The sequence below is a fragment of the Dendrobates tinctorius genome, unplaced genomic scaffold, assembly GCF_039654945.1.
Source record: "Dendrobates tinctorius isolate UK_male_01 unplaced genomic scaffold, ASM3965494v1 ptg000095l, whole genome shotgun sequence".
Lineage (NCBI taxonomy): Eukaryota > Metazoa > Chordata > Amphibia > Anura > Dendrobatidae > Dendrobates > Dendrobates tinctorius.
In genome coordinates, this window is record NW_027361763.1 from 10978599 (window position 1) to 11005179 (window position 26581).

A 26581-nucleotide genomic window follows, 5' to 3' on the forward strand; every position below is an offset into this window, starting at 1 on the left:
AGGACCTCTCGGACCTTTCCCAGCGCAATGCAGTACTTTACTCCGCCCTCAACAGGGATAAAGTACGCCTGCGCAGGAGCCACGGCAGAAGTAAGGAGGAGGACATCATCTCTAGAAGATGGTGGTGCCGGACGGCGACACCCACCGTACCCACCCCCCAGTGAATATAATCTTGGTTTTTTCCTCTTTCAGGCTACATCGGAGGCTTATCTACAGCATTACAGAATGCTGTAGATAAGCCCCTGATGGCGCAGGCCACAGCTTATAGGCCGAAAATGGGGTGACAGACTCCCTTTAAAGTCACATCTGTGTATGAAGTAGTAAAACCTGCGATCTAGATTAGGAGATAAAAAAAAAAAAAGGGCTCATTTTAATCCCCCCCCCCCCCCATTTTAGGCTAGACTGCAATAGAGCTTTAAGAGTCCTGAATTTGGTGAACTTATGAGAATAAGCCAATAATCAAACACTGATGCGAATATTGCCCAGGAGCACTGGACATGGAGCCAACCACAAAGGACCCACTTTCCTCCCCCATCTGCTGTGTGCATCATATGGTGGCACACAGACTTCCTAAGTGTGTGTAATCTGGATTAGTGCACAGTGAGCCCAAACAAGGGATAGGTGTTTTTTGACTTCAGTATAAGGGTACAGTTACACTTAGCAACGCACCAGCGATTCCAACAACGATGCTACCTGGTAAGGAGCGCTGGTGCGTCGCTAAATGGTCGCTAGTGAGCTGTGAGACAGATATACTCACCAACGCAGCAGCGGTCGTTGGTATAGTGTCACACAGCGGCTATTCAGACGACTCACGCCTGCGTCCATGTGTTCTGCATCGCCAATGAGGTCGCTTGTTGGCGGCAAAAACAGGTGCGCGCTGGCCAGCGGAACACCAAAGATGAAAAAAAATGGCCCAGGCCATTCAAGCACAATCAGCGAGACCGCAGCAGGGGCCCGGTCGCCGCTGCATGTCACATAAATCGGTGACGCACTAGCGATCTCGCCATGTGAGAAAGGGCCTTATAAGACCCAAATCAGACTTTAGGGGACTAATTCAACAAATACTTTTTTGGCAAAAATTAACTGCTTGAACTGTCGGTAGATTTTGAAAAAAATTAAAATTGCATCTTCTGGCATTGTTTTGCCAAGTTCTGGATTGATCTGACAACTTTTTGAAAAGTTAATGGAGTTCAGACAGGACATGAACAAGTGCACCAAAAACTTACGGGGCAAAAATGTGTAGAAATGTGTATAAGTCAGGGGCTAGCATACTTTTCTGGCAGGAGCACACACACACACACACACACATCTTAATGAATTTGTTACATCTTACTCCAGCAAGTCTAAATGAATAAAATCCAAGGACTCCAGACAAATGGTTTATCAGATCCAACAAGATAAAAAGACAGTCACCGGTTGGCAAAATTTGGACATTGAGATCAGGGAGAGCCTCACCTCGTTATAAACATCACTGAATTCTTCAACCACATCTTTTGGGATCCGCTGTCCGTTGCTGGTGAGGTAGTGAGCCACTCCATTCTTGGAGTAAAGACTGATGCGACCAACACTTCTCTCTCCATCTGTGGTTTCCTCCAGTAGGCCATTGTCTTCTGCTAGATGATATATGGGATTGCCGTTTGAGCCATGGATCCAGGTAGCTCCCAGTTCAAAAGTAGCACGTTCTAAAACGGAACCAAGTAAGTCACCATTAAGTCATGAGGACTACGGATCAACCAGAAACCAGAGTAGGATCTTGCAAAATTCCAAAAATTTACCCAGTCACTCTCCCCCCCCCCCCCCCCCCCTCCCAGCCACACCTGTATGATTTAGAAACATGGGAAAGGACATCATTTTTCAGTATTCACATCATATGAAATGTGAATTTTCAACAAGTACTACTAGAATTAAACTTTAATTTGCTCACTCAGCTCTAGCCATTATATGATTTGTATTCTGCATTTCCCCCCCCCCTCCCTCTATGGGTTCTCCCTCAGTTGTCTGAGCTACTGGATGGAGACTGGTTTCCCCTACACCCAGTCATGAGGGATTCCTGTTCTCCTGTCTCTATGTTGCACATGTTCAGAAGCAGCACCAACATGGAGGACATTCCACCTCTTACTGAGCAGTGTAGTTGCGATTCCAGCTCTAAAGGAGAGAAATACTTATTAGAAAGCAGCTACACCACCCACATGTACTCCTTTCTTAATCTGTGGACTTTGGATAGTGTAGCAGCATATATGGTTCCTCACTATAGACATCTCCAGTGAGAAGTAACAGGGGACTCAGCACTTCTGTTTCAGTGATTAGTAGGGACCCTATCATTTGTCACATAGAACAATTCACAATCTGTGGTCCTCAGTTTTGATAGGCAGAACTATCCAAGGGACAATAAAATGTAACGGGCACTTACCAAGTTTAAAACTTTGAACTCTGCCTCCAATGCGATCAGATGCCTCAAGGATCGTAACATCCGAGAATCCTTTCTCAAGGAGAAATTTTGCAGCTGAGAGGCCCGCAAGACCCGCCCCAATAATCACTATTCGCGGCTTTCGGTTTCTCCGTGGGCCACTACTAAGAGGATCATCAGTGCTGTCTGAAGATATGTCACAACTTTGCATGCCGTCCAAGCTCTCCTTTTAGTTGGCCTAGCAAAGGGAAAAAAAAATAAAGAAAATAATAATGATGAAGCACAAACATGGTTCACTACTTTTGCACCTTTTAAAGTCAGCTTCATCTGGTGAAGCATTTGTGGCTGTTGGATATTATGTCCTTTGTATTAATTTATCCAGATGATATTTTAGCCCAATGTCTCATTTGCAGCTTTTCAGATGTGGCTATATTTTTGGAGCAGTTCCCTAATAAAGAGCAAAAGGTTGGTTTTTTTTTTGGTTTTTTTTGTGTCCAGGGCTTTTTTGGGGACTTTTATTCATTCGCTTGCCCTCCACCACTCTTGTTTGGAGTTTATAGTCATTGTCAAAAAAACAAAAAAGGTTTGTTTTTTTTTTGCACAAATTTTGCATATTTTAAATGCGTTTTTGCCTTTGAAGAATTTGGAGCAAGAAAAAAAAAAATAAAAACTATACGGAATCTCACAAAACAATGAAAAGTGACTTTAAAGAACATAAATAAGTAGTCTCCCTGCTTGCCAAGTGTTGCACAGAAAGGAAACAAATTAATTTTGTTGTGAAGGATCCGTCCGGCCTGTTCTTTGAGGTAGAGAAGAGCAGCCCCGACCTGTATTCATCCGTCCGGCCCACCCGCCTCCTCGTTCCCAAGGCCGCCGCTGACTATTCACAATCCTGGCAACATGCCCTCGGAGGAGGAAGCAAACCGGAGACTCTGCTGGAAATCTTGGGATACGGAAACCTCAGAAAGACATTATTGGGGCACGAGAGCAGAACGACAAGACGAGGGCGAAAAAAAAAAAAAAGCCACCTTACTGTGTCAGAACAGTCTGTGCCACCATACAGCAGCGCCAGGAGAGGTTTTATTAAGTTGCCATCAATCACCCAGACAGGAACAAAATGGCTTGTTTTCGCGTCTCGTAACTCGGCGTTCACAATACTTCGTTGTCAGGTAACGCAAACACTTAAGGAGAACTCTGAACTTGCGATGTTACAGCCTGCGTCCCCCTCGGCCAGACTTTCGTTCCCGCGCTCAGCGTTACCAGAGGGACGAGAGAGCACGATTGTACTCCATCGTGAAGCAACTTGTTGCCATGGCAACAGTGAGAACAGGAAGTACCGGCACACGGACAATGATGGGCAGACGCCAATCTGTTGTACTTGACAACTTTTGTGGAGGCGCCGTCGAGATAGGGGACATCTTCTAGACTCCAGGGTGCGGTGGAGGCCTACAGCAAAGCAGATCTCCATCCTAAATATTTCAGTAACCGTAGAAGCAACAAATACAGCCCCCTTCCCCTGGGCACGGACTCACTTTGGAAAGGTGGTGCCATACTATATAGTGTCGCTAGGACCGGCTCTGGATCTATTTGGGCCCATCTACTCCTTCCATAATTTCCTCCTCGCCTACCTTTATTTATCGGTGGGTGGCATTGTATTTTTTAGGCTGGAGCTACAAGCTGACTTTTGGCCACGATGGGTCATGCGGCTCAGGATTGTTAGAGGTCTCCACTTCCAATACAATTGGCTACCATAAAAGAAAGTCTCCAAGAATCCAACCGGGTCAGATTTTTATCACGACGTGCTTGTCACGGTCAACTATGGGGGGGGGGGGGTCGCAGTGTGACTCACTTCACTTGCATTGCGGATGTAATTTTGGCTGCACAGCCTGTGTCATGACCAAACTCGCCGTGTGGCCCCCTCAGCCTTGTTATCCTTCTTATGTCCGGGTGACTTTATGATCCCCTTTATTCCAATTCTTCTGGGGAGGCGAAGGGAGTACATGGAATATATAGATTTGGACAGTTTTTTCTTTATTGGCCTTTAGTGACTTGTACAATACACTAATATTGCAGTCAAATTATCTTTCTTCCATCTTCATAGGTGCACAGACATGGTAGGCCCCCGGCTGTCATGAGGACACCAACACCCCATTTCGACCTCAGATGCTGCTGCCAAGAGGGGTTAAACTGATGAAAGTCACTAGCTTCTGAGCCTGGTCAGCACATACAGTGCACACAGGGCCCGGTGGGCCCCATGGGAACAGATAAGCCTGGGATTTGACCAAGTTTGTCAGATGTTAGCCCTGAATGAAGTGATTTGAAGGGGCAGCACCGTGGCTCAGTGGTTAAAGACTGCAGCGCTGAGGCCCTGGGTTCAAAGCCAACCAAGGAAAACCTCTGCAAGGAGTTTGTATGCTCTCCCCAGGTTTTCCTCTGAGTACTCCAGTTTCCTCCCACACTCCAAAGACATACAGATAGAGAATTTAGATTGAGAGACCCAATGGGGACAGCAATAACGGTGCTTTTGGTTGCACATGCAGTTGTAAGAATGTCTCAAGTGGAGTACCACAAGGCTCTGTCCTGGGCCCTGTGATATTCAACATCTTTATCAATGATTTAGATGACGGAAATGAGGGTAAACTGATCACATTTGCTGAGGACAAAAACCTAGGAGGGATAGCTCATACTACAGAAGGATTCAAAAAGACCTAGACAAACTGGAACTGTGGGCAGCAACTAGCAGAATCATATTTAACAGGGAGAAATGCAAAGTCCTACATCTGGGAAAGAAAAATTTAATATACAAAATAGGAAGAATAGAACTAAGCAACAGCACGTGTGAAAAAGACTTGGGTATACTAGTAGATCACAGGCTGCATGAGTCAGTGTGATGCAGCAGCAAAAAGGCAAATGCAGTTCTAGGAAGTATTAAGAGAAGCATAGAGTCTAGATCACGTGAAGTAATTATTGCCCTCTACTCCTCCTTGGTCGGGCCTCATCTGGAATACTGTGTCCAGTTCTGGGCATCACATTTTAAAAAACAAAAAATGACGTGCAGAAACTGAAGCAAGTTCAGAGAAGAGCTACCAGGATGGTGAGCGAACTGCAAACCATGTACTACAAGGAACGGTTAAAAGGATCTGGAAATGTTTAATATGCAAAAGACTTAATAGCGGTCTACAAATATCTGGAGGGCTGTCACATTGTAGAGGGATGATCTCTATTCTCATTTGCACAAGAAGAGACTAGAAGCAATGGAATGACACTGACAGGGAGAAGATACAGATTAGATATTAGAAAAAAAACTTTTTGACAGTGAGGGCGATCAATGAGTGGAACAGGCTGCCACGAGAGGTGTTGAGTTCTCCTTCAATGGAAGTCTTCAGACAGAGGCTGGACAGACATCTGTCTGGGATGGTTTAGTGAATCCTGCATTGAGCAGGGAGTTGGACATGATGACCCTGAATATTCCATTATTAATATTATCTATAGCCATCTATATATTTTCATACATAAGAGGACTTTTTTTTTTTTCCTCCAAAATAAAAAGTGTGTGTGTGGGGGGGGGGGGGGGGGGGGGGGGAAATGGAGGGTGTGTCAAAAAAAAAAACAAAAAAAAAAAAAACTTGGAGATAAGTATCGGGGAAAGATACTGAAGGGCCAAGGCCACAGCAAAAAGCATTCAGTAGCTGGCAAGCAAGACTTTTTTTTTTTTAGTACTATAATTAGGCCGCATACGAACAGCTTCTTTCAACGAAAGCCTACAAAGCAGGACACGAACAGTTAACAGCACAAACCTGAACCAGGAAATATTGCGACATCACAATGTGGAGCAATTACCTAAAGCAAACAATCGGGAATGACGCACTCTCTGAATCACTTCCAGGGATGAGCGTCTCACGTCACGCAGGAGGCCAAAGATCCACCACGTAACCAGAGCTTTAATCCACACTAACCGGCTTCTCCTGCTCTCCACCGCATTTCTGCTCGTGAACCAGGAAGCTCAGGATGAGCACACTGATCCCAGAGAAGCACATGGTTTGTAGGAACATAGTAAAAGAAGGACAAGCAGACAACCCCATAGTCACAGACACTGGGATTTGGGGGATTGAGATATGGACACTTCCAGGATTTATTTCTTTAGGGCAATAGTGACATCAAAGATCTACATTAATAAGAGGTTTCTCCAAGATAACCCCTGGCTGTCGAAGAGATGGCAGTTTACTATTCAGGACCAAGTGTGAGGGCGAAGGGATGTCCTGTAGGTGCTCCAGTTCTATGAACAGTAAATAGGTCAGATGGGGGTTCCAGAAGGCAAACTCTGCCCCAAAAACAACATTATGGGTTTTGTTTTTTTAAAGTCAAAATTAATCAAATTTGTTAAGACTGGAAGAAGTCTACCTTCACCGCACCCATCCCCAGTCCTCCGCCCTTTAAAGGGAATCTGTCACCCTATTTTTTGCCTATCAGCTGTGGCCACCGCCATCAGGGGCTTATCTACAGCAGTGGTCCCCAACCTTTTTTGCACCAGGGACCGGTTTCAAGCAAGACCATTCTTCCATGGCCCGGCAGGGCGGGGATGGAGGTGTGGCAGGGGCGGGGCTATGGACACAGTTGTAGTGTAGCAGTGCATACTTATAATTAAACAACATTTATAATGTGACTCAACTCACCATAGGTTTTGAATGAGTGCTCCATCACCCCCTTTCCCCCCCCCCCCCCCCCCCATCATTGCCTTCACCCCATCACCCCCTTTTCCCCCCCATCATTGCCTTCACCCCAGCACTCCCTTCTCCCCATCATTGCCTTCACCCCATCACTGCCGTCTCTCCATCATTGCCTTCACCCCATCACTGCCGTCTCTCCATCATTGCCTTCACCCCATCACTGCCGTCTCTCCATCATTGCCTTCACCCCAACACTGCCGTCTCTCCATCATTGCCTTCACCCCAACACTGCCGTCTCTCCATCATTGCCTTCACCCCAACACTGCCGTCTCTCCATCATTGCCTTCACCCCAACACTGCCGTCTCTCCATCATTACCTTCACCCCATCACTGCCGTCTCTCCATCATTACCTTCACCCCATCACTGCCGTCTCTCCATCATTACCTTCACCCCATCATTACCTTCACCCCATCACTGACGTCTCTCCATCATTACCTTCACCCCATCACTGACGTCTCTCCAACATTACCTTCACCCCATCACTGACGTCTCTCCAACATTACCTTCACCCCATCACTGCCGTCTCTCCAACATTACCTTCACCCCATCACTGCCGTCTCTCCATCATTACCTTCACCCCATCACTGCCGTCTCTCCATCATTACCTTCACCCCATCACTGCCGTCTCTCCATCATTACCTTCACCCCATCATTGCCTTCACCCCATCACTGCCGTCTCTCCATCATTACCTTCACCCCATCACTGCCGTCTCTCCATCATTACCTTCACCCCATCACTGCCGTCTCTCCATCATTGCCTTCACCCCATCACTGCCGTCTCTCCATCACTCCCATCATGGCCTTCTCCCATTACCCCCTCATGGCCTTCTCTCCCCATCACGGTCTTCTCCTCTGTCCCCATCTCCTCCAGGGCCAGGCTCCACCTACACAAACACACACACACACACCACCTCTCTCCTGTCCGCAGCATCGCCCGCGCTTCCTCGCTCTGACAGAGCAGCGGCGCGATCCTCTCTGTGTCAGTCAGACAGGAAGCGCGGGCGGCGGGCAGGAAGCTGGACGCAGTGGACGGGCCCTTGCAGCTCCGCTCCTGCTATTCCCTCTTGCAGGCAGCGGAGCTGCTTGGATCGCTCCCTGGCCGCCGCTACACACGCCGATAAGAACTGCTGCGTGACGCCCCCGCCACGCCACTGACCACCCCTGGCTCCCCTTGTGTCCGCGGACCGGCAAGGGCACTGCAGCGGCCCGGTGCTGGGCCGCGGACCGGCGGTTGGGGACCCCTGATCTACAGCATTCTGTAATGCTGTAGATAAGCCCCCGATGTAACCTGAAAGAAGAAAAAGGAGTTAGATTATACTCGCCCAGGGGCGGTCCGGTCCGGCGCCTCCCATCTTCTAGAGATGACGTCCTCTTCTTTCCTGCCCGTCGCGGCTCCGTCACAGGCGCACTGCTCAGAGCAGATTACTGCAGTGCGCAGGCGCCAGAAGAGGTCCAGCCCTTGCACATTCATTTTTCTTATCTTTCAGGTTACATCGGGGGTTTATCTACAGCATTACAGAATACTGTAGATAAGCCCCTGATGGCGGCGGCCGCAGTTTATAGGGTGAAAAATAGGTGACAGATTCCCTTTAATTCCTCCAGCGACAGAAGAACCAAAGACAGAAGGTGAGTACCGTGAACAGGAGCTGCAGTGGAGTAAGGGTCAAGGGAAGGTTTAGGAGAGTTATTTTTATTTATTTTTTTTTAACCTGTTTGCGACTGAGCATAAAAACAGTATTTGTGGTACTGTAGATTTGGACCAATTTAAATCTGCCAATTCGATCTCATCTGCCCAAAATGAGTTTTGCTCCTCACAAGAGTTAACTGCTACCGGCTTGGCCTAGTGACACTCAGGGGAAGGAAAGGAAGAACATACCTTACTGCCAGCTAGTAAAACTCCCATCTTTCCATCTCAACATGAGTAAAATTTCAAAAGATAGCTTACAACTGTATAGCAGCCCTACCCAAAAAGAGGACAGCCACTCCCAAGACATTTACAAGAGCACTACATAAAGCTTCGTGAAGGCAGAGTGTTCAAACGACGTGACACAACACAAGAGTTGAAGGAATTTGTTCAGATTCGGTTGCCGAATCTGAAAATACCATATTGGTGCCCAATCTATGCTTGATGATCGGTTCCGAACATATTCGGTAATTTCTACTCCCATTGACTCCAATAACGTTCGGCTGTGTTCGACGAATATTGCTTCAACGATATTCGATTCCAATCGTATTCAGAACCGAATCTGAACAAATTCGCTGGACTCTACTCAACACCCAAAGAGTCAACGTGGAGCTGCACCAAGACGAACAATATCCGAGTACAACTGTACGTCATTACCAAACCTCAGGGACTTTATAGTTCTCCAAAAAAAAAAATAAATAAATAACTGGTTTCCACCAATAGCAGCACCTTGGTGCTCGCAACGAGAATGATATTTTGTGGTAGAGGATAGATTTTATACAGTCGTTACCATCCAGTCCTGGTAGGATTGTTTTCTAGAGCAACTGTGGAGAAGTTCCTGATACCACAATATCTAGGAGGTCCTGAGGTCAGAACGCTCCAGCACCTCAAACATAACTTTTGGATACCCATCTATTCCAACTACATGGGAGTCACCTAGCAGGAACTACTATAAAGCCATGATGGGTTGTACTGGAAAAAAAAAAAAAAAAAAAAAAAAAAAAAAAAAAGACAGTGTACTGTATGTCATATACATGGATGAAACAAGAGATCAGGAATCAGGCAGAAGACCAGATTTTTAGTCTTCTTAGGCTAGTTTCACACTTGTTTTTTTTTGCAGCGCGTTTTTCCCGCAAAAAAAACGCATTGAAAAAACGCATACATAAGCATACAACTGCTGCGTTTTTTTCAAGCATTTTTATGAGCATGCATGAAAAAAACGCAGCGTTTTTATGCGTTTGTAGTGCGTTTTTACCGCGTTTGCGTTTTTTTTCCAACATTTTTAGGTGGCCCCTCACACTACCCAAACCATGACTTTACTAACCCTAACCCTGACCCTAACCCTTAACCAAATCATACTTAACCCTAACCCAAACCCTAAACCCTAACTAACCCTAACCCTAACCCTGACCCTTAACAAAACCATACTTAACCCTAACCCTGACCCTTAACCAAACCATACTTAACCCTAATCCTGACCCTAACCCTGACCCTAACCCTGACCCTTAACAAAACCATACTTAACCCTAATCCTGACCCTAACCCTGACCCTAATCCTTAACAAAACCATACTTAACCCTAACCCTGACCCTAACCCTAACCCTAACCCTTAACAAAACCACACTTAACCCTAATCCTGACCCTAACCCTGACCCTAATCTTTAACAAAACCATACTTAACCCTAACCCTGACCCTAACCCTGACCCTTAACAAAACCATACTTAACCCTAATCCTGACCCTAACCCTGACCCTAATCCTTAACAAAACCATACTTAACCCTAATCCTGACCCTAACCCTGACCCTAACCCTAACAAAACCATACTTAACCCTAATCCTGACCCTAACCCTGACCCTTAACCAAACCATACTTAACCCTAACCCTGACCCAAACCCCAACCCTGACCCTGACCATAACCCTAACCCTAAACCCCCTTAACTAACCCTAACTCTAACCCAAACCCCTAAATTCCATGGTTAAAAAAAAAAAAAACGCATATGCAAAAAAACGCATACATGAGCATGCCAGTGCGCACATATGCGCATCCATAGGCTATAATGGCCATTTTTAGCGCAAAACGTGCGCATATGTGCGCATGCGCTTTTTTGCAGGGCCAAAAAATGCAACATGCTGCGTCTGGAAAATACCAACGCACACCCCAAAAAAACGCAGCGCATGAAAATCGCATACATGCGCTTACCAGCGCGCAGGTATGCGCACCCATGTTAAATATAGGGGAAAAAACGCATGCGCAGGTATGCGTTTTTTTCCAGCGCTAAAAAACACAAATGTGAAACCAGCCTTAGGACTATTTTTCAGCACTCGTGTCCGATCTAGACAAAAAAAGCATAAAAAATGAATACTTACATTTGGATATGGCCTAAGGAAGTTCACCCAAGAATGTGCCCCATATGTCTGCGAGTGGTGATAAACATCTAAAAATCAGGGACACCTAGGCCTAAAGCCAATGGTCTATGATTGGTCTTCCCAACCCAAGAAAAACTAGAGCTGCATAAAGGCACATGGGACAATACTAGATCCTTGTACACAAGCAGTACATTGGCGTCATTGATAGGCTGCTCAGACACTATGCATCACACTTATCAGTGTGACTTATGTCTTATGCAAGCCTTATTAGTGTGCATTTCCCACTAGGCAGCCAGACCCTGATGGGTTAACTGGCTGTCTTTATCAGTGGAATGCACCTGTGCTGCCCCAGCCTTTATCACTGGGGCTTTGCTGTATCCTGCCAGTGCATTAGTCAGGGTTTGGTGAGTTGCCTAACAATTTGTTCGTTTTTTGTAAATTTTTGGAAAATTTATTTTTTCTTGTGTTCGCCATGTACACAAGCAGTACAGAAAGTCTTAGACTAAAGTGAAAAAGAGGGAAGAAACTAACAAGGAACCATCTCATAACTGTTATGCAACCCTTGCCCAATCTGAGAGGGCAGTATGCCCACTTATATTACTGGATCATGTACAAGGAGAAGTTTGGGAAATAAGATCTGGAGATAAACGCCTAAAAAGATATTGAGAATTTGGTGTAGTGTAGATACCTTATCTCTCATATGTGGGTATTAAGAGCGTTCCTGTGCATTGTGTAGTGACTACATCCTGCCACTTGTCCATATTGCACAGTAATGACATACAGTGCACCATGTAATCTTCGAGTAAACTCCCTTCCTCCAACCTTCGGTCTACAGAAGTAAAGAGTCATACAAGGACAAAACGCCACGTACTGCACTCACTCAGTTGTATGGCTGACTCAGCACTGGTGCTGTCACAAATCCCAACCTTTATATTACAACTAAAGTCAGATGCACCAAACATTACACAAGTAGGACTTATATTAAGGTCTTCAAATTGGACAAATGGAGGACTTGACAAGGAAAAAAGATAACCATCAGTCTCCCCCAACTAGTCTGTAAACTCCAAGTGGACTTGACCCATTATCATTGCTCCAACACTTCTATAGACCAGCTTCTCCACCAAACTGAACAAGACAATCCCGATACATTAATATGACTGGCATCAGCTAGATATGAGCCCCTGAACATGTTCTACATGGTGCAAGCTCACCAACATGTTCCTGAAGCCGCCCTAGTCGTCATTCATGTTCGACCTGCTTGTCTATTGAGGAAAGAGAGACTGAAGGCCTTCCAAATTGGAAGTATAATTGGCTATCTGAAGCCAAAAACGAGAAGATTTGCTACTGATCCAGCATCCCGTCTTTAGGTCAAGCCTAGTCCTCAACATTTCCATTAAATCGCTAGGTCCACAGCCACCAAAACAAGCACCCATATTAGGTCCACCTCAGTCTTAACTTTTCTTGTGGTAGTTGGTAGAAGTGGAAAAAAAAAAAAGAAAGCAGCACCGATGGAGGTCAGGGCACAGATTCAAGTACTAGGACATTGGGCCAGGAAAGGACCAATGCTTTGTTGGAAACACTGGCTATGGTGCAGCTCAATGGTGATAATCACCATCATGGATCACCTAGAACTCTCAGACAACCCTACATGGTTCTTTCACCACAACTGGAAGGGTTTGATATTCTCGAACACTCACACACCTGCCAACTAGGAGGCTATGTTCTCACACAGCATTTGTGGAATTCCTACAGTGATATTCGCATCGGAATTTACCATTGAGAAAAATTAAAAAGGTGGCACCGTCACCACGTTCACACGAACTGAAGTTTTTGTCCGAAAACTGCTTGTGGAAAATACAGACAGTACTCGGACCAACGTTGATCAGTAGGGCTGTTCAGAACGCTCGTTGTGAACACGGACCTCATGGTCCCACAAAAAAAAAAAAAATCCCATACTGTCCAATTTTTACAGATTCCCTTGCAATTAACAATTTGTTATTTTTTTTTGGGGGGGGGGGGGGTCTTAAAATTTTTTATTTGCAGCTGACAAAAAAAAAAAAAAAAAAATTTCACAACAGTATGTGCACACATTGAACGAAATTTCTTTTGACCTGCGAATTTTCCCAAATCCGCAGGACCTAAAACTACGTGTGCACATAGCCTTAGCAGGAAAAAAACTCCGCGGAAAAAACACTTGCGTTTTTGATGAATTTGAGCAAAGTAAACGGTGAAAAATACAGAGCAAAAACGCACAAAGATTTGACACACAGGAGATTACTTACTGCAACTCAAAAATAAGCAACGTGTGCATGAGAAGTCAGGCTTCTCTAAGCAAAAAAAAAAAAAAATGCAACAAAACTGCAACGTGTGCCCAACGCCTTGAGGTGAAGAAATCGCCCAGGGTTTTTTTTTTTTTTTTTTTAAACGCTCATGTGAACGTAGCCCAAGACGCTGCAAATTTTTAAGAAACGAATAATGCAGAAAAAAAAAAAAAAAAAAACCCTCAATGATTTACCAAGGGAACTTGGCCTTAGAGACCCAACTAGTCACCCCGGTAGATTCTCATTTTCTGGCCATACCAATAATATTTTACTAACAAAGAATAAATATTCCTCAATACAGCGAGCTCTTCCAATCTCGTGACATCCTACAGATACAGTGATGTAATAAGGTGCGATCACTGCGCGGTCCTCCGATCGCTCTCACACTACAACGCTGGATTTTAGGAGATCTAATGGCAGCCACAAGACTCTAGCGCTGGCCTGTTACAGCCCGGAGATGGGGAGCTTAGTGGATCGAGGAGAAAAATAAATAAATAAAAAAAATAAATAAAAAAGTAATATTATATATATATAAAAAAAAAAAAATTTAATGCTTAAAAATTAAAGAAAATCTTCCGGCTCTACACATCGCTGACAAGAGGGCGAACGCTGCGGTTTTCACACAACTGAATTGGCAAAAAATGAGGTCACAGGAACCAGAAAGAATGAAATCCTTCAGTCGGAAGAAGAAAAAGCGGAGGGAGGCAACAATAGCCCCCATTAATACCCCAACCCCTGGTCTTTCAGTAATGCACCTGATCCCCCCCTCCCCACCTGATCGCCTCCCAGAACTGGTCACGACAGGTGCAGCGACCATGAGCCAAACCCCAACAATAAGTAATATTTCTATAGCACCAACATATTCCGCAGCGCTTTACAACCAAGGGGCCATACAAAGCCAGGGAGAGGGGGATGTAAATATGGGGGATGGGCTCATAGCAGCACAAAGCTCAGGGCAGATCCTGGAGGAGGGGGAAGGGGAATGGTGAAGAGCACATGGGGGGCACAGGGTGGAGGAGCCCACCAGGAGACAGCAACACAAGCTATCAGCCTGGAGAGAGAGCTGCAGATCTAGGGGGCTCCTACACCCAGAGAGCAGCTACTGCAGGGGTCACAGCACACACAGGGCAGCACTCAGCGCTGTACCTTCCTCCTCTGCTCCCGGCTGCTGCCTCTCCTGATGGCTGCAGTGTCTTTGTCCTGCTCAGTGCTCAGCAGTCCAGGCGGCACTATCACTGCACGGAGCAGCCAGGCTCTGTTTATCAGCCTGCAAAGCCCTCCCCCTGACTGGAAAATATCCTCCTCCCCATTCACAGTGCCCTCCCCTTATATATAATACATGTATCCTACTGCGGGCACAGTGCCCTCCCCTTATATATAATACATGTATCCTACTGCATGCACAGTACCCTTCCCTTATATATAATACATGTATCCTACTGCGGGCACAGTGCCCTCCCCTTATATATATAATACATGTATCCTACTGCATGCACAGTGCCCTCCCCTTATATATATAATACATGTATCCTACTGCATGCACAGTACCCTCCCCTTATATATATAATACATGTATCCTACTGCATGCACAGTACCCTTCCCTTATATATAATACATGTATCCTACTGCATGCACAGTACCCTTCCCTTATATATAATACATGTATCCTACTGCGGGCACAGTGCCCTCCCCTTATATATAATACATGTATCCTACTGCATGCACAGTACCCTTCCCTTATATATAATACATGTATCCTACTGCGGGCACAGTGCCCTCCCCTTATATATATAATACATGTATCCTACTGCATGCACAGTGCCCTCCCCTTATATATAATACATGTATCCTACTGCATGCACAGTACCCTTCCCTTATATATAATACATGTATCCTACTGCGGGCACAGTGCCCTCCCCTTATATATATAATACATGTATCCTACTGCATGCACAGTACCCTTCCCTTATATATAATACATGTATCCTACTGCATGCACAGTGCCCTCCCCTTATATATATAATACATGTATCCTACTGCATGCACAGTACCCTTCCCTTATATATAATACATGTATCCTACTGCGGGCACAGTGCCCTCCCCTTATATATAATACATGTGTCCTACTGCATGCACAGTACCCTCCCCATATATATAATACATGTATCCTACTGCATGCACAGTGCCCTCCCCTTATATATAATACATGTATCCTACTGCCTGCACAGTTCCCTCCCCTTATATATATAATACATGTATCCTACTGCATGCACAGTACCCTTCCCTTATATATAATACATGTATCCTACTGCGGGCACAGTGCCCTCCCCTTATATATAATACATGTGTCCTACTGCATGCACAGTACCCTCCCCTTATATATAATACATGTGTCCTACTGCATGCACAGTGCCCTCCCCTTATATATAATACATGTATCCTACTGCATGCACAGTGCCCTCCCCTTATATATAATACATGTATCCTACTGCCTGCACAGTTCCCTCCCCTTATATATATAATACATGTATCCTACTGCATGCACAGTACCCTTCCCTTATATATAATACATGTATCCTACTGCGGGCACAGTGCCCTCCCCTTATATATAATACATGTGTCCTACTGCATGCACAGTACCCTCCCCTTATATATAATACATGTATTCTACTGCCTGCACAGTGCCCTCCCCTTATATATATAATACATGTATCCTACTGCATGCACAGTACCATTCCCTTATATATAATACATATATCCTACTGCGGGCACAGTGCCCTCCCCTTAAATATAATACATGTATCCTACTGCATGCACAGTGCCCTCCCCTTATATATAATACATGTGTCCTACTGCATGCACAGTGCCCTCCCCTTATATATAATACATGTGTCCTACTGCATGCACAGTGCCCTCCCCTTATATATAATACATGTATCCTACTGCATGCACAGTGCCCTCCCCTTATATATAATACATGTATCCTACTGCATGCACAGTGCCCTCCCCTTATATATAATACATGTGTCCTACTGCATGCACAGTGCCCTCCCCTTATATATAATACATGTGTCCTACTGCATGCACAGTGCCCTCCCCTTATATATAATACATGTATCCTACTGCATGCACAGTGCCCTCCCCTTATATATAATACATGTATCCTACTGCGGGCACAGTGCCCTCCCCTTATATATAATACATGTATCCTACTGCGGGCACAGTGCCCTCCCCTTATATGTAATACATGTGTCCTACTGCATGCACAGTGCCCTCCCCTTATATATAATACATATATCCTACTGCATGCACAGTGCCCTCCCCTTATATATAATACATGTATCCTACTGCATGCACAGTTCCCTCCCCTTATATATATAATACATGTATCCTACTGCCTGCACAGTTCCCTCCCCTTATATATATAATACATGTATCCTACTGCATGCACAGTACCCTCCCCTTATATATATAATACATGTATCCTACTGCATGCACAGTACCCTTCCCTTATATATAATACATGTATCCTACTGCATGCACAGTACCCTTCCCTTATATATAATACATGTATCCTACTGCGGGCACAGTGCCCTCCCCTTATATATAATACATGTATCCTACTGCATGCACAGTACCCTTCCCTTATATATAATACATGTATCCTACTGCGGGCACAGTGCCCTCCCCTTATATATATAATACATGTATCCTACTGCATGCACAGTGCCCTCCCCTTATATATATAATACATGTATCCTACTGCATGCACAGTACCCTCCCCTTATATATATAATACATGTATCCTACTGCATGCACAGTACCCTTCCCTTATATATAATACATGTATCCTACTGCATGCACAGTACCCTTCCCTTATATATAATACATGTATCCTACTGCGGGCACAGTGCCCTCCCCTTATATATAATACATGTATCCTACTGCATGCACAGTACCCTTCCCTTATATATAATACATGTATCCTACTGCGGGCACAGTGCCCTCCCCTTATATATATAATACATGTATCCTACTGCATGCACAGTGCCCTCCCCTTATATATAATACATGTATCCTACTGCATGCACAGTACCCTTCCCTTATATATAATACATGTATCCTACTGCGGGCACAGTGCCCTCCCCTTATATATATAATACATGTATCCTACTGCATGCACAGTACCCTTCCCTTATATATAATACATGTATCCTACTGCATGCACAGTGCCCTCCCCTTATATATATAATACATGTATCCTACTGCATGCACAGTACCCTTCCCTTATATATAATACATGTATCCTACTGCGGGCACAGTGCCCTCCCCTTATATATAATACATGTGTCCTACTGCATGCACAGTACCCTCCCCATATATATAATACATGTATCCTACTGCATGCACAGTGCCCTCCCCTTATATATAATACATGTATCCTACTGCCTGCACAGTTCCCTCCCCTTATATATATAATACATGTATCCTACTGCATGCACAGTACCCTTCCCTTATATATAATACATGTATCCTACTGCGGGCACAGTGCCCTCCCCTTATATATAATACATGTGTCCTACTGCATGCACAGTACCCTCCCCTTATATATAATACATGTGTCCTACTGCATGCACAGTGCCCTCCCCTTATATATAATACATGTATCCTACTGCATGCACAGTGCCCTCCCCTTATATATAATACATGTATCCTACTGCCTGCACAGTTCCCTCCCCTTATATATATAATACATGTATCCTACTGCATGCACAGTACCCTTCCCTTATATATAATACATGTATCCTACTGCGGGCACAGTGCCCTCCCCTTATATATAATACATGTGTCCTACTGCATGCACAGTACCCTCCCCTTATATATAATACATGTATTCTACTGCCTGCACAGTGCCCTCCCCTTATATATATAATACATGTATCCTACTGCATGCACAGTACCATTCCCTTATATATAATACATATATCCTACTGCGGGCACAGTGCCCTCCCCTTAAATATAATACATGTATCCTACTGCATGCACAGTGCCCTCCCCTTATATATAATACATGTGTCCTACTGCATGCACAGTGCCCTCCCCTTATATATAATACATGTGTCCTACTGCATGCACAGTGCCCTCCCCTTATATATAATACATGTATCCTACTGCATGCACAGTGCCCTCCCCTTATATATAATACATGTATCCTACTGCATGCACAGTGCCCTCCCCTTATATATAATACATGTGTCCTACTGCATGCACAGTGCCCTCCCCTTATATATAATACATGTGTCCTACTGCATGCACAGTGCCCTCCCCTTATATATAATACATGTATCCTACTGCATGCACAGTGCCCTCCCCTTATATATAATACATGTATCCTACTGCATGCACAGTGCCCTCCCCTTATATATAATACATGTGTCCTACTGCATGCACAGTGCCCTCCCCTTATATATAATACATGTGTCCTACTGCATGCACAGTGCCCTCCCCTTATATATAATACATGTATCCTACTGCATGCACAGTGCCCTCCCCTTATATATAATACATGTATCCTACTGCATGCACAGTACCCTCCCCTTATATATAATACATGTGTCGTACTGCATGCACAGTACCCTCCCCTTATATATAATACATGTATCCTACTGCGGGCACAGTACCCTCCCCTTATATATAATACATGTATCCTACTGCATGCACAGTGCCCTCCCCTTATATATAATACATGTATCCTACTGCATGCACAGTGCCCTCCCCTTATATATAATACATGTATCCTACTGCATGCACAGTACCCTCCCCTTATATATAATACATGTATCCTACTGCGGGCACAGTACCCTCCCCTTATATATAATACATGTATCCTACTGCATGCACAGTGCCCTCCCCTTATATATAATACATGTATCCTACTGCATGCACAGTGCCCTCCCCTTATATATAATACATGTATCATACTGCATGCACAGTGCCCTCCCCTTATATATAATACATGTATCCTACTGCGGGCACAGTACCCTCCCCTTATATATAATACATGTGTCCTACTGCATGCACACTGCCCTCCCCTTATATATAATACATGTATCCTACTGCATGCACAGTGCCCTCCCCTTATATATAATACATGTATCCTACTGCCTGCACAGTGCCCTCCCCTTATATATATAATACATGTATCCTACTGCATGCACAGTACCCTTCCCTTATATATAATACATGTATCCTACTGCGGGCACAGTGCCCTCCCCTTATATATAATACATGTGTCCTACTGCATGCACAGTACCCTCCCCTTATATATAATACATGTATCCTACTGCATGCACAGTGCCCTCCCCTTATATATAATACATGTATCCTACTGCCTGCACAGTACCCTCCCCTTATATATAATACATGTATCCTACTGCATGCACAGTACCCTCCCCTTATATATAATACATGTATCCTACTGCGGGCACAGTACCCTCCCCTTATATATAATACATGTATCCTACTGCATGCAGAGTGCCCTCCCCTTATATATAATACATGTATCCTACTGCATGCACAGTGCCCTCCCCTTATATATAATACATGTATCCTACTGCATGCACAGTACCCTCCCCTTATATATAATACATGTATCCTACTGCGGGCACAGTACCCTCCCCTTATATATAGTACATGTATCCTACTGCATGCACAGTGCCCTCCCCTTATATATAATACATGTATCCTACTGCATGCACAGTGCCCTCCCCTTATATATAATACATGTATCATACTGCATGCACAGTGCCCTCCCCTTATATATAATACATGTATCCTACTGCGGGCACAGTACCCTCCCCTTATATATAATACATGTGTCCTACTGCATGCACACTGCCCTCCCCTTATATATAATACATGTATCCTACTGCATGCACAGTGCCCTCCCCTTATATATAATACATGTATCCTACTGCCTGCACAGTGCCCTCCCCTTATATATAATACATGTATCCTACTGCATGCACAGTACCCTTCCCTTATATATAATACATGTATCCTACTGCGGGCACAGTGCCCTCCCCTTATATATAATACATGTGTCCTACTGCATGCACAGTACCCTCCCCTTATATATAATACATGTATCCTACTGCATGCACAGTGCCCTCCCCTTATATATAATACATGTATCCTACTGCATGCACAGTGCCCTCCCCTTATATATAATACATGTATCCTATTGCGGGCACAGTACCCTCCCCTTATATATAATACATGTATCCTACTGCATGCACAGTGCCCTCCCCTTATATATAATACATGTATCCTACTGCATGCACAGTACCCTCCCCTTATATATAATACATGTATCCTACTGCATGCACAGTACCCTCCCCTTATATATAATACATGTATCCTACTGCGGGCACAGTACCCTCCCCTTATATATAATACATGTATCCTACTGCATGCACAGTGCCCTCCCCTTATATATAATACATGTATCCTACTGCATGCACAGTGCCCTCCCCTTATATATAATACATGTATCCTACTGCATGCACAGTACCCTCCCCTTATATATAATACATGTATCCTACTGCGGGCACAGTACCCTCCCCTTATATATAATACATGTATCCTACTGCATGCACAGTGCCCTCCCCTTATATATAATACATGTATCCTACTGCATGCACAGTGCCCTCCCCTTATATATAATACATGTATCCTACTGCGGGCACAGTACCCTCCCCTTATATATAATACATGTATCCTACTGCATGCACAGTGCCCTCCCCTTATATATAATACATGTATCCTACTGCATGCACAGTACCCTCCCCTTATATATAATACATATATCCTACTGCATGCACAGTACCCTCCCCTTATATATAATACATGTATCCTACTGCGGGCACAGTACCCTCCCCTTATATATAATACATGTATCCTACTGCATGCACAGTGCCCTCCCCTTATATATAATACATGGATCCTACTGCATGCACAGTGCCCTCCCCTTATATAAAATACATGTATCCTACTGCATGCACAGTACCCTCCCCTTATATATAATACATGTATCCTACTGCGGGCACAGTACCCTCCCCTTATATATAATACATGTATCCTACTGCATGCACAGTGCCCTCCCCTTATATATAATACATGTATCCTACTGCATGCACAGTGCCCTCCCCTTATATATAATACATGTATCCTACTGCGGGCACAGTACCCTCCCCTTATATATAATACATGTATCCTACTGCGGGCACAGTACCCTCCCCTTATATATAATACATGTATCCTACTGCATGCACAGTGCCCTCCCCTTATATATAATACATGTATCCTACTGCATGCACAGTGCCCTCCCCTTATATATAATACATGTATCCTACTGCCTGCACAGTTCCCTCCCCTTATATATATAATACATGTATCCTACTGCATGCACAGTACCCTTCCCTTATATATAATACATGTATCCTACTGCGGGCACAGTGCCCTCCCCTTATATATATAATACATGTATCCTACTGCATGCACAGTACCCTTCCCTTATATATAATACATGTATCCTACTGCATGCACAGTGCCCTCCCCTTATATATATAATACATGTATCCTACTGCATGCACAGTACCCTTCCCTTATATATAATACATGTATCCTACTGCGGGCACAGTGCCCTCCCCTTATATATAATACATGTGTCCTACTGCATGCACAGTACCCTCCCCTTATATATAATACATGTATCCTACTGCATGCACAGTGCCCTCCCCTTATATATAATACATGTATCCTACTGCCTGCACAGTTCCCTCCCCTTATATATATAATACATGTATCCTACTGCATGCACAGTACCCTTCCCTTATATATAATACATGTATCCTACTGCGGGCACAGTGCCCTCCCCTTATATATAATACATGTGTCCTACTGCATGCACAATACCCTCCCCTTATATATAATACATGTGTCCTACTGCATGCACAGTGCCCTCCCCTTATATATAATACATGTATCCTACTGCATGCACAGTGCCCTCCCCTTATATATAATACATGTATCCTACTGCCTGCACAGTTCCCTCCCCTTATATATATAATACATGTATCCTACTGCATGCACAGTACCCTTCCCTTATATATAATACATGTATCCTACTGCGGGCACAGTGCCCTCCCCTTATATATAATACATGTGTCCTACTGCATGCACAGTACCCTCCCCTTATATATAATACATGTATCCTACTGCCTGCACAGTGCCCTCCCCTTATATATATAATACATGTATCCTACTGCATGCACAGTACCATTCCCTTATATATAATACATATATCCTACTGCGGGCACAGTGCCCTCCCCTTATATATAATACATGTATCCTACTGCATGCACAGTGCCCTCCCCTTATATATAATACATGTGTCCTACTGCATGCACAGTGCCCTCCCCTTATATATAATACATGTGTCCTACTGCATGCACAGTGCCCTCCCCTTATATATAATACATGTATCCTACTGCATGCACAGTGCCCTCCCCTTATATATAATACATGTATCCTACTGCATGCACAGTGCCCTCCCCTTATATATAATACATGTGTCCTACTGCATGCACAGTGCCCTCCCCTTATATATAATACATGTGTCCTACTGCATGCACAGTGCCCTCCCCTTATATATAATACATGTATCCTACTGCATGCACAGTGCCCTCCCCTTATATATAATACATGTATCCTACTGCATGCACAGTGCCCTCCCCTTATATATAATACATGTGTCCTACTGCATGCACAGTGCCCTCCCCTTATATATAATACATGTGTCCTACTGCATGCACAGTGCCCTCCCCTTATATATAATACATGTATCCTACTGCATGCACAGTGCCCTCCCCTTATATATAATACATGTATCCTACTGCATGCACAGTACCCTCCCCTTATATATAATACATGTGTCGTACTGCATGCACAGTACCCTCCCCTTATATATAATACATGTATCCTACTGCGGGCACAGTACCCTCCCCTTATATATAATACATGTATCCTACTGCATGCACAGTGCCCTCCCCTTATATATAATACATGTATCCTACTGCATGCACAGTGCCCTCCCCTTATATATAATACATATATCCTACTGCATGCACAGTACCCTCCCCTTATATATAATACATGTATCCTACTGCGGGCACAGTACCCTCCCCTTATATATAATACATGTATCCTACTGCATGCACAGTGCCCTCCCCTTATATATAATACATGTATCCTACTGCATGCACAGTGCCCTCCCCTTATATATAATACATGTATCATACTGCATGCACAGTGCCCTCCCCTTATATATAATACATGTATCCTACTGCGGGCACAGTACCCTCCCCTTATATATAATACATGTGTCCTACTGCATGCACACTGCCCTCCCCTTATATATAATACATGTATCCTACTGCATGCACAGTGCCCTCCCCTTATATATAATACATGTATCCTACTGCCTGCACAGTGCCCTCCCCTTATATATATAATACATGTATCCTACTGCATGCACAGTACCCTTCCCTTATATATAATACATGTATCCTACTGCGGGCACAGTGCCCTCCCCTTATATATAATACATGTGTCCTACTGCATGCACAGTACCCTCCCCTTATATATAATACATGTATCCTACTGCATGCACAGTGCCCTCCCCTTATATATAATACATGTATCCTACTGCCTGCACAGTACCCTCCCCTTATATATAATACATGTATCCTACTGCATGCACAGTACCCTCCCCTTATATATAATACATGTATCCTACTGCGGGCACAGTACCCTCCCCTTATATATAATACATGTATCCTACTGCATGCAGAGTGCCCTCCCCTTATATATAATACATGTATCCTACTGCATGCACAGTGCCCTCCCCTTATATATAATACATGTATCCTACTGCATGCACAGTACCCTCCCATTATATATAATACATGTATCCTACTGCGGGCACAGTACCCTCCCCTTATATATAGTACATGTATCCTACTGCATGCACAGTGCCCTCCCCTTATATATAATACATGTATCCTACTGCATGCACAGTGCCCTCCCCTTATATATAATACATGTATCATACTGCATGCACAGTGCCCTCCCCTTATATATAATACATGTATCCTACTGCGGGCACAGTACCCTCCCCTTATATATAATACATGTGTCCTACTGCATGCACACTGCCCTCCCCTTATATATAATACATGTATCCTACTGCATGCACAGTGCCCTCCCCTTATATATAATACATGTATCCTACTGCATGCACAGTACCCTTCCCTTATATATAATACATGTATCCTACTGCATGCACAGTGCCCTCCCCTTATATATAATACATGTATCCTACTGCATGCACAGTGCCCTCCCCTTATATATAATACATGTATCCTACTGCGGGCACATTACCCTCCCCTTATATATAATACATGTATCCTACTGCATGCACAGTGCCCTCCCCTTATATATAATACATGTATCCTACTGCATGCACAGTACCCTCCCCTTATATATAATACATGTATCCTACTGCATGCACAGTACCCTCCCCTTATATATAATACATGTATCCTACTGCATGCACAGTGCCCTCCCCTTATATATAATACATGTATCCTACTGCATGCACAGTACCCTCCCCTTATATATAATACATGTGTCCTACTGCATGCACACTGCCCTCCCCTTATATATAATACATGTATCCTTCTGCATGCACAGTGCCCTCCCCTTATATATAATACATGTATCCTACTGCCTGCACAGTGCCCTCCCCTTATATATAATACATGTATCCTACTGCATGCACAGTACCCTTCCCTTATATATAATACATGTATCCTACTGCGGTCACAGTGCCCTCCCCTTATATATAATACATGTGTCCTACTGCATGCACAGTACCCTCCCCTTATATATAATACATGTATCCTACTGCATGCACAGTGCCCTCCCCTTATATATAATACATGTATCCTACTGCATGCACAGTGCCTTCCCCTTATATATAATACATGTATCCTACTGCGGGCACAGTACCCTCCCCTTATATATAATACATGTATCCTACTGCATGCACAGTGCCCTCCCCTTATATATAATACATGTATCCTACTGCATGCACAGTACCCTCCCTTTATATATAATACATGTATCCTACTGCATGCACAGTACCCTCCCCTTATATATAATACATGTATCCTACTGCGGGCACAGTACCCTCCCCTTATATATAATACATGTATCCTATTGCATGCACAGTGCCCTCCCCTTATATATAATACATGTATCCTACTGCATGCACAGTACCCTCCCCTTATATATAATACATGTATCCTACTGCATGCACAGTACCCTCCCCTTATATATAATACATGTATCCTACTGCGGGCACAGTACCCTCCCCTTATATATAATACATGTATCCTACTGCATGCACAGTGCCCTCCCCTTATATATAATACATGTGTCCTACTGCATGCACAGTACCCTCCCCTTATATATAATACATGTATCCTACTGCCTGCACAGTGCCCTCCCCTTATATATATAATACATGTATCCTACTGCATGCACAGTACCCTTCCCTTATATATAATACATGTATCCTACTGCGGGCACAGTGCCCTCCCCTTATATATAATACATGTATCCTACTGCATGCACAGTGCCCTCCCCTTATATATAATACATGTGTCCTACTGCATGCACAGTGCCCTCCCCTTATATATAATACATGTGTCCTACTGCATGCACAGTGCCCTCCCCTTATATATAATACATGTATCCTACTGCATGCACAGTGCCCTCCCCTTATATATAATACATGTATCCTACTGCATGCACAGTGCCCTCCCCTTATATATAATACATGTGTCCTACTGCATGCACAGTGCCCTCCCCTTATATATAATACATGTGTCCTACTGCATGCACAGTGCCCTCCCCTTATATATAATACATGTATCCTACTGCATGCA

General features: G+C 44.1%; 1 protein-coding gene across 1 annotated transcript in view; it reads right to left on the bottom strand.

The window, feature by feature from the left end:
• The window catches only part of SMOX (spermine oxidase), a 35975-nt gene extending 21182 nt beyond the window's left edge, over positions 1-14793 (bottom strand). Inside the window, exons 1-3 of the mRNA XM_073586721.1 lie at positions 14655-14793; positions 2411-2645; positions 1456-1682 (exon numbers count right to left, since the gene is read on the bottom strand). Coding sequence (XP_073442822.1) covers positions 1456-1682; positions 2411-2618 — 435 coding nt within the window. The 5' untranslated portion in view covers positions 2619-2645; positions 14655-14793. The remainder of the gene's footprint in view (positions 1-1455; positions 1683-2410; positions 2646-14654) is intronic.
• Between the last annotated feature and the right edge of the window lie 11788 nt (positions 14794-26581).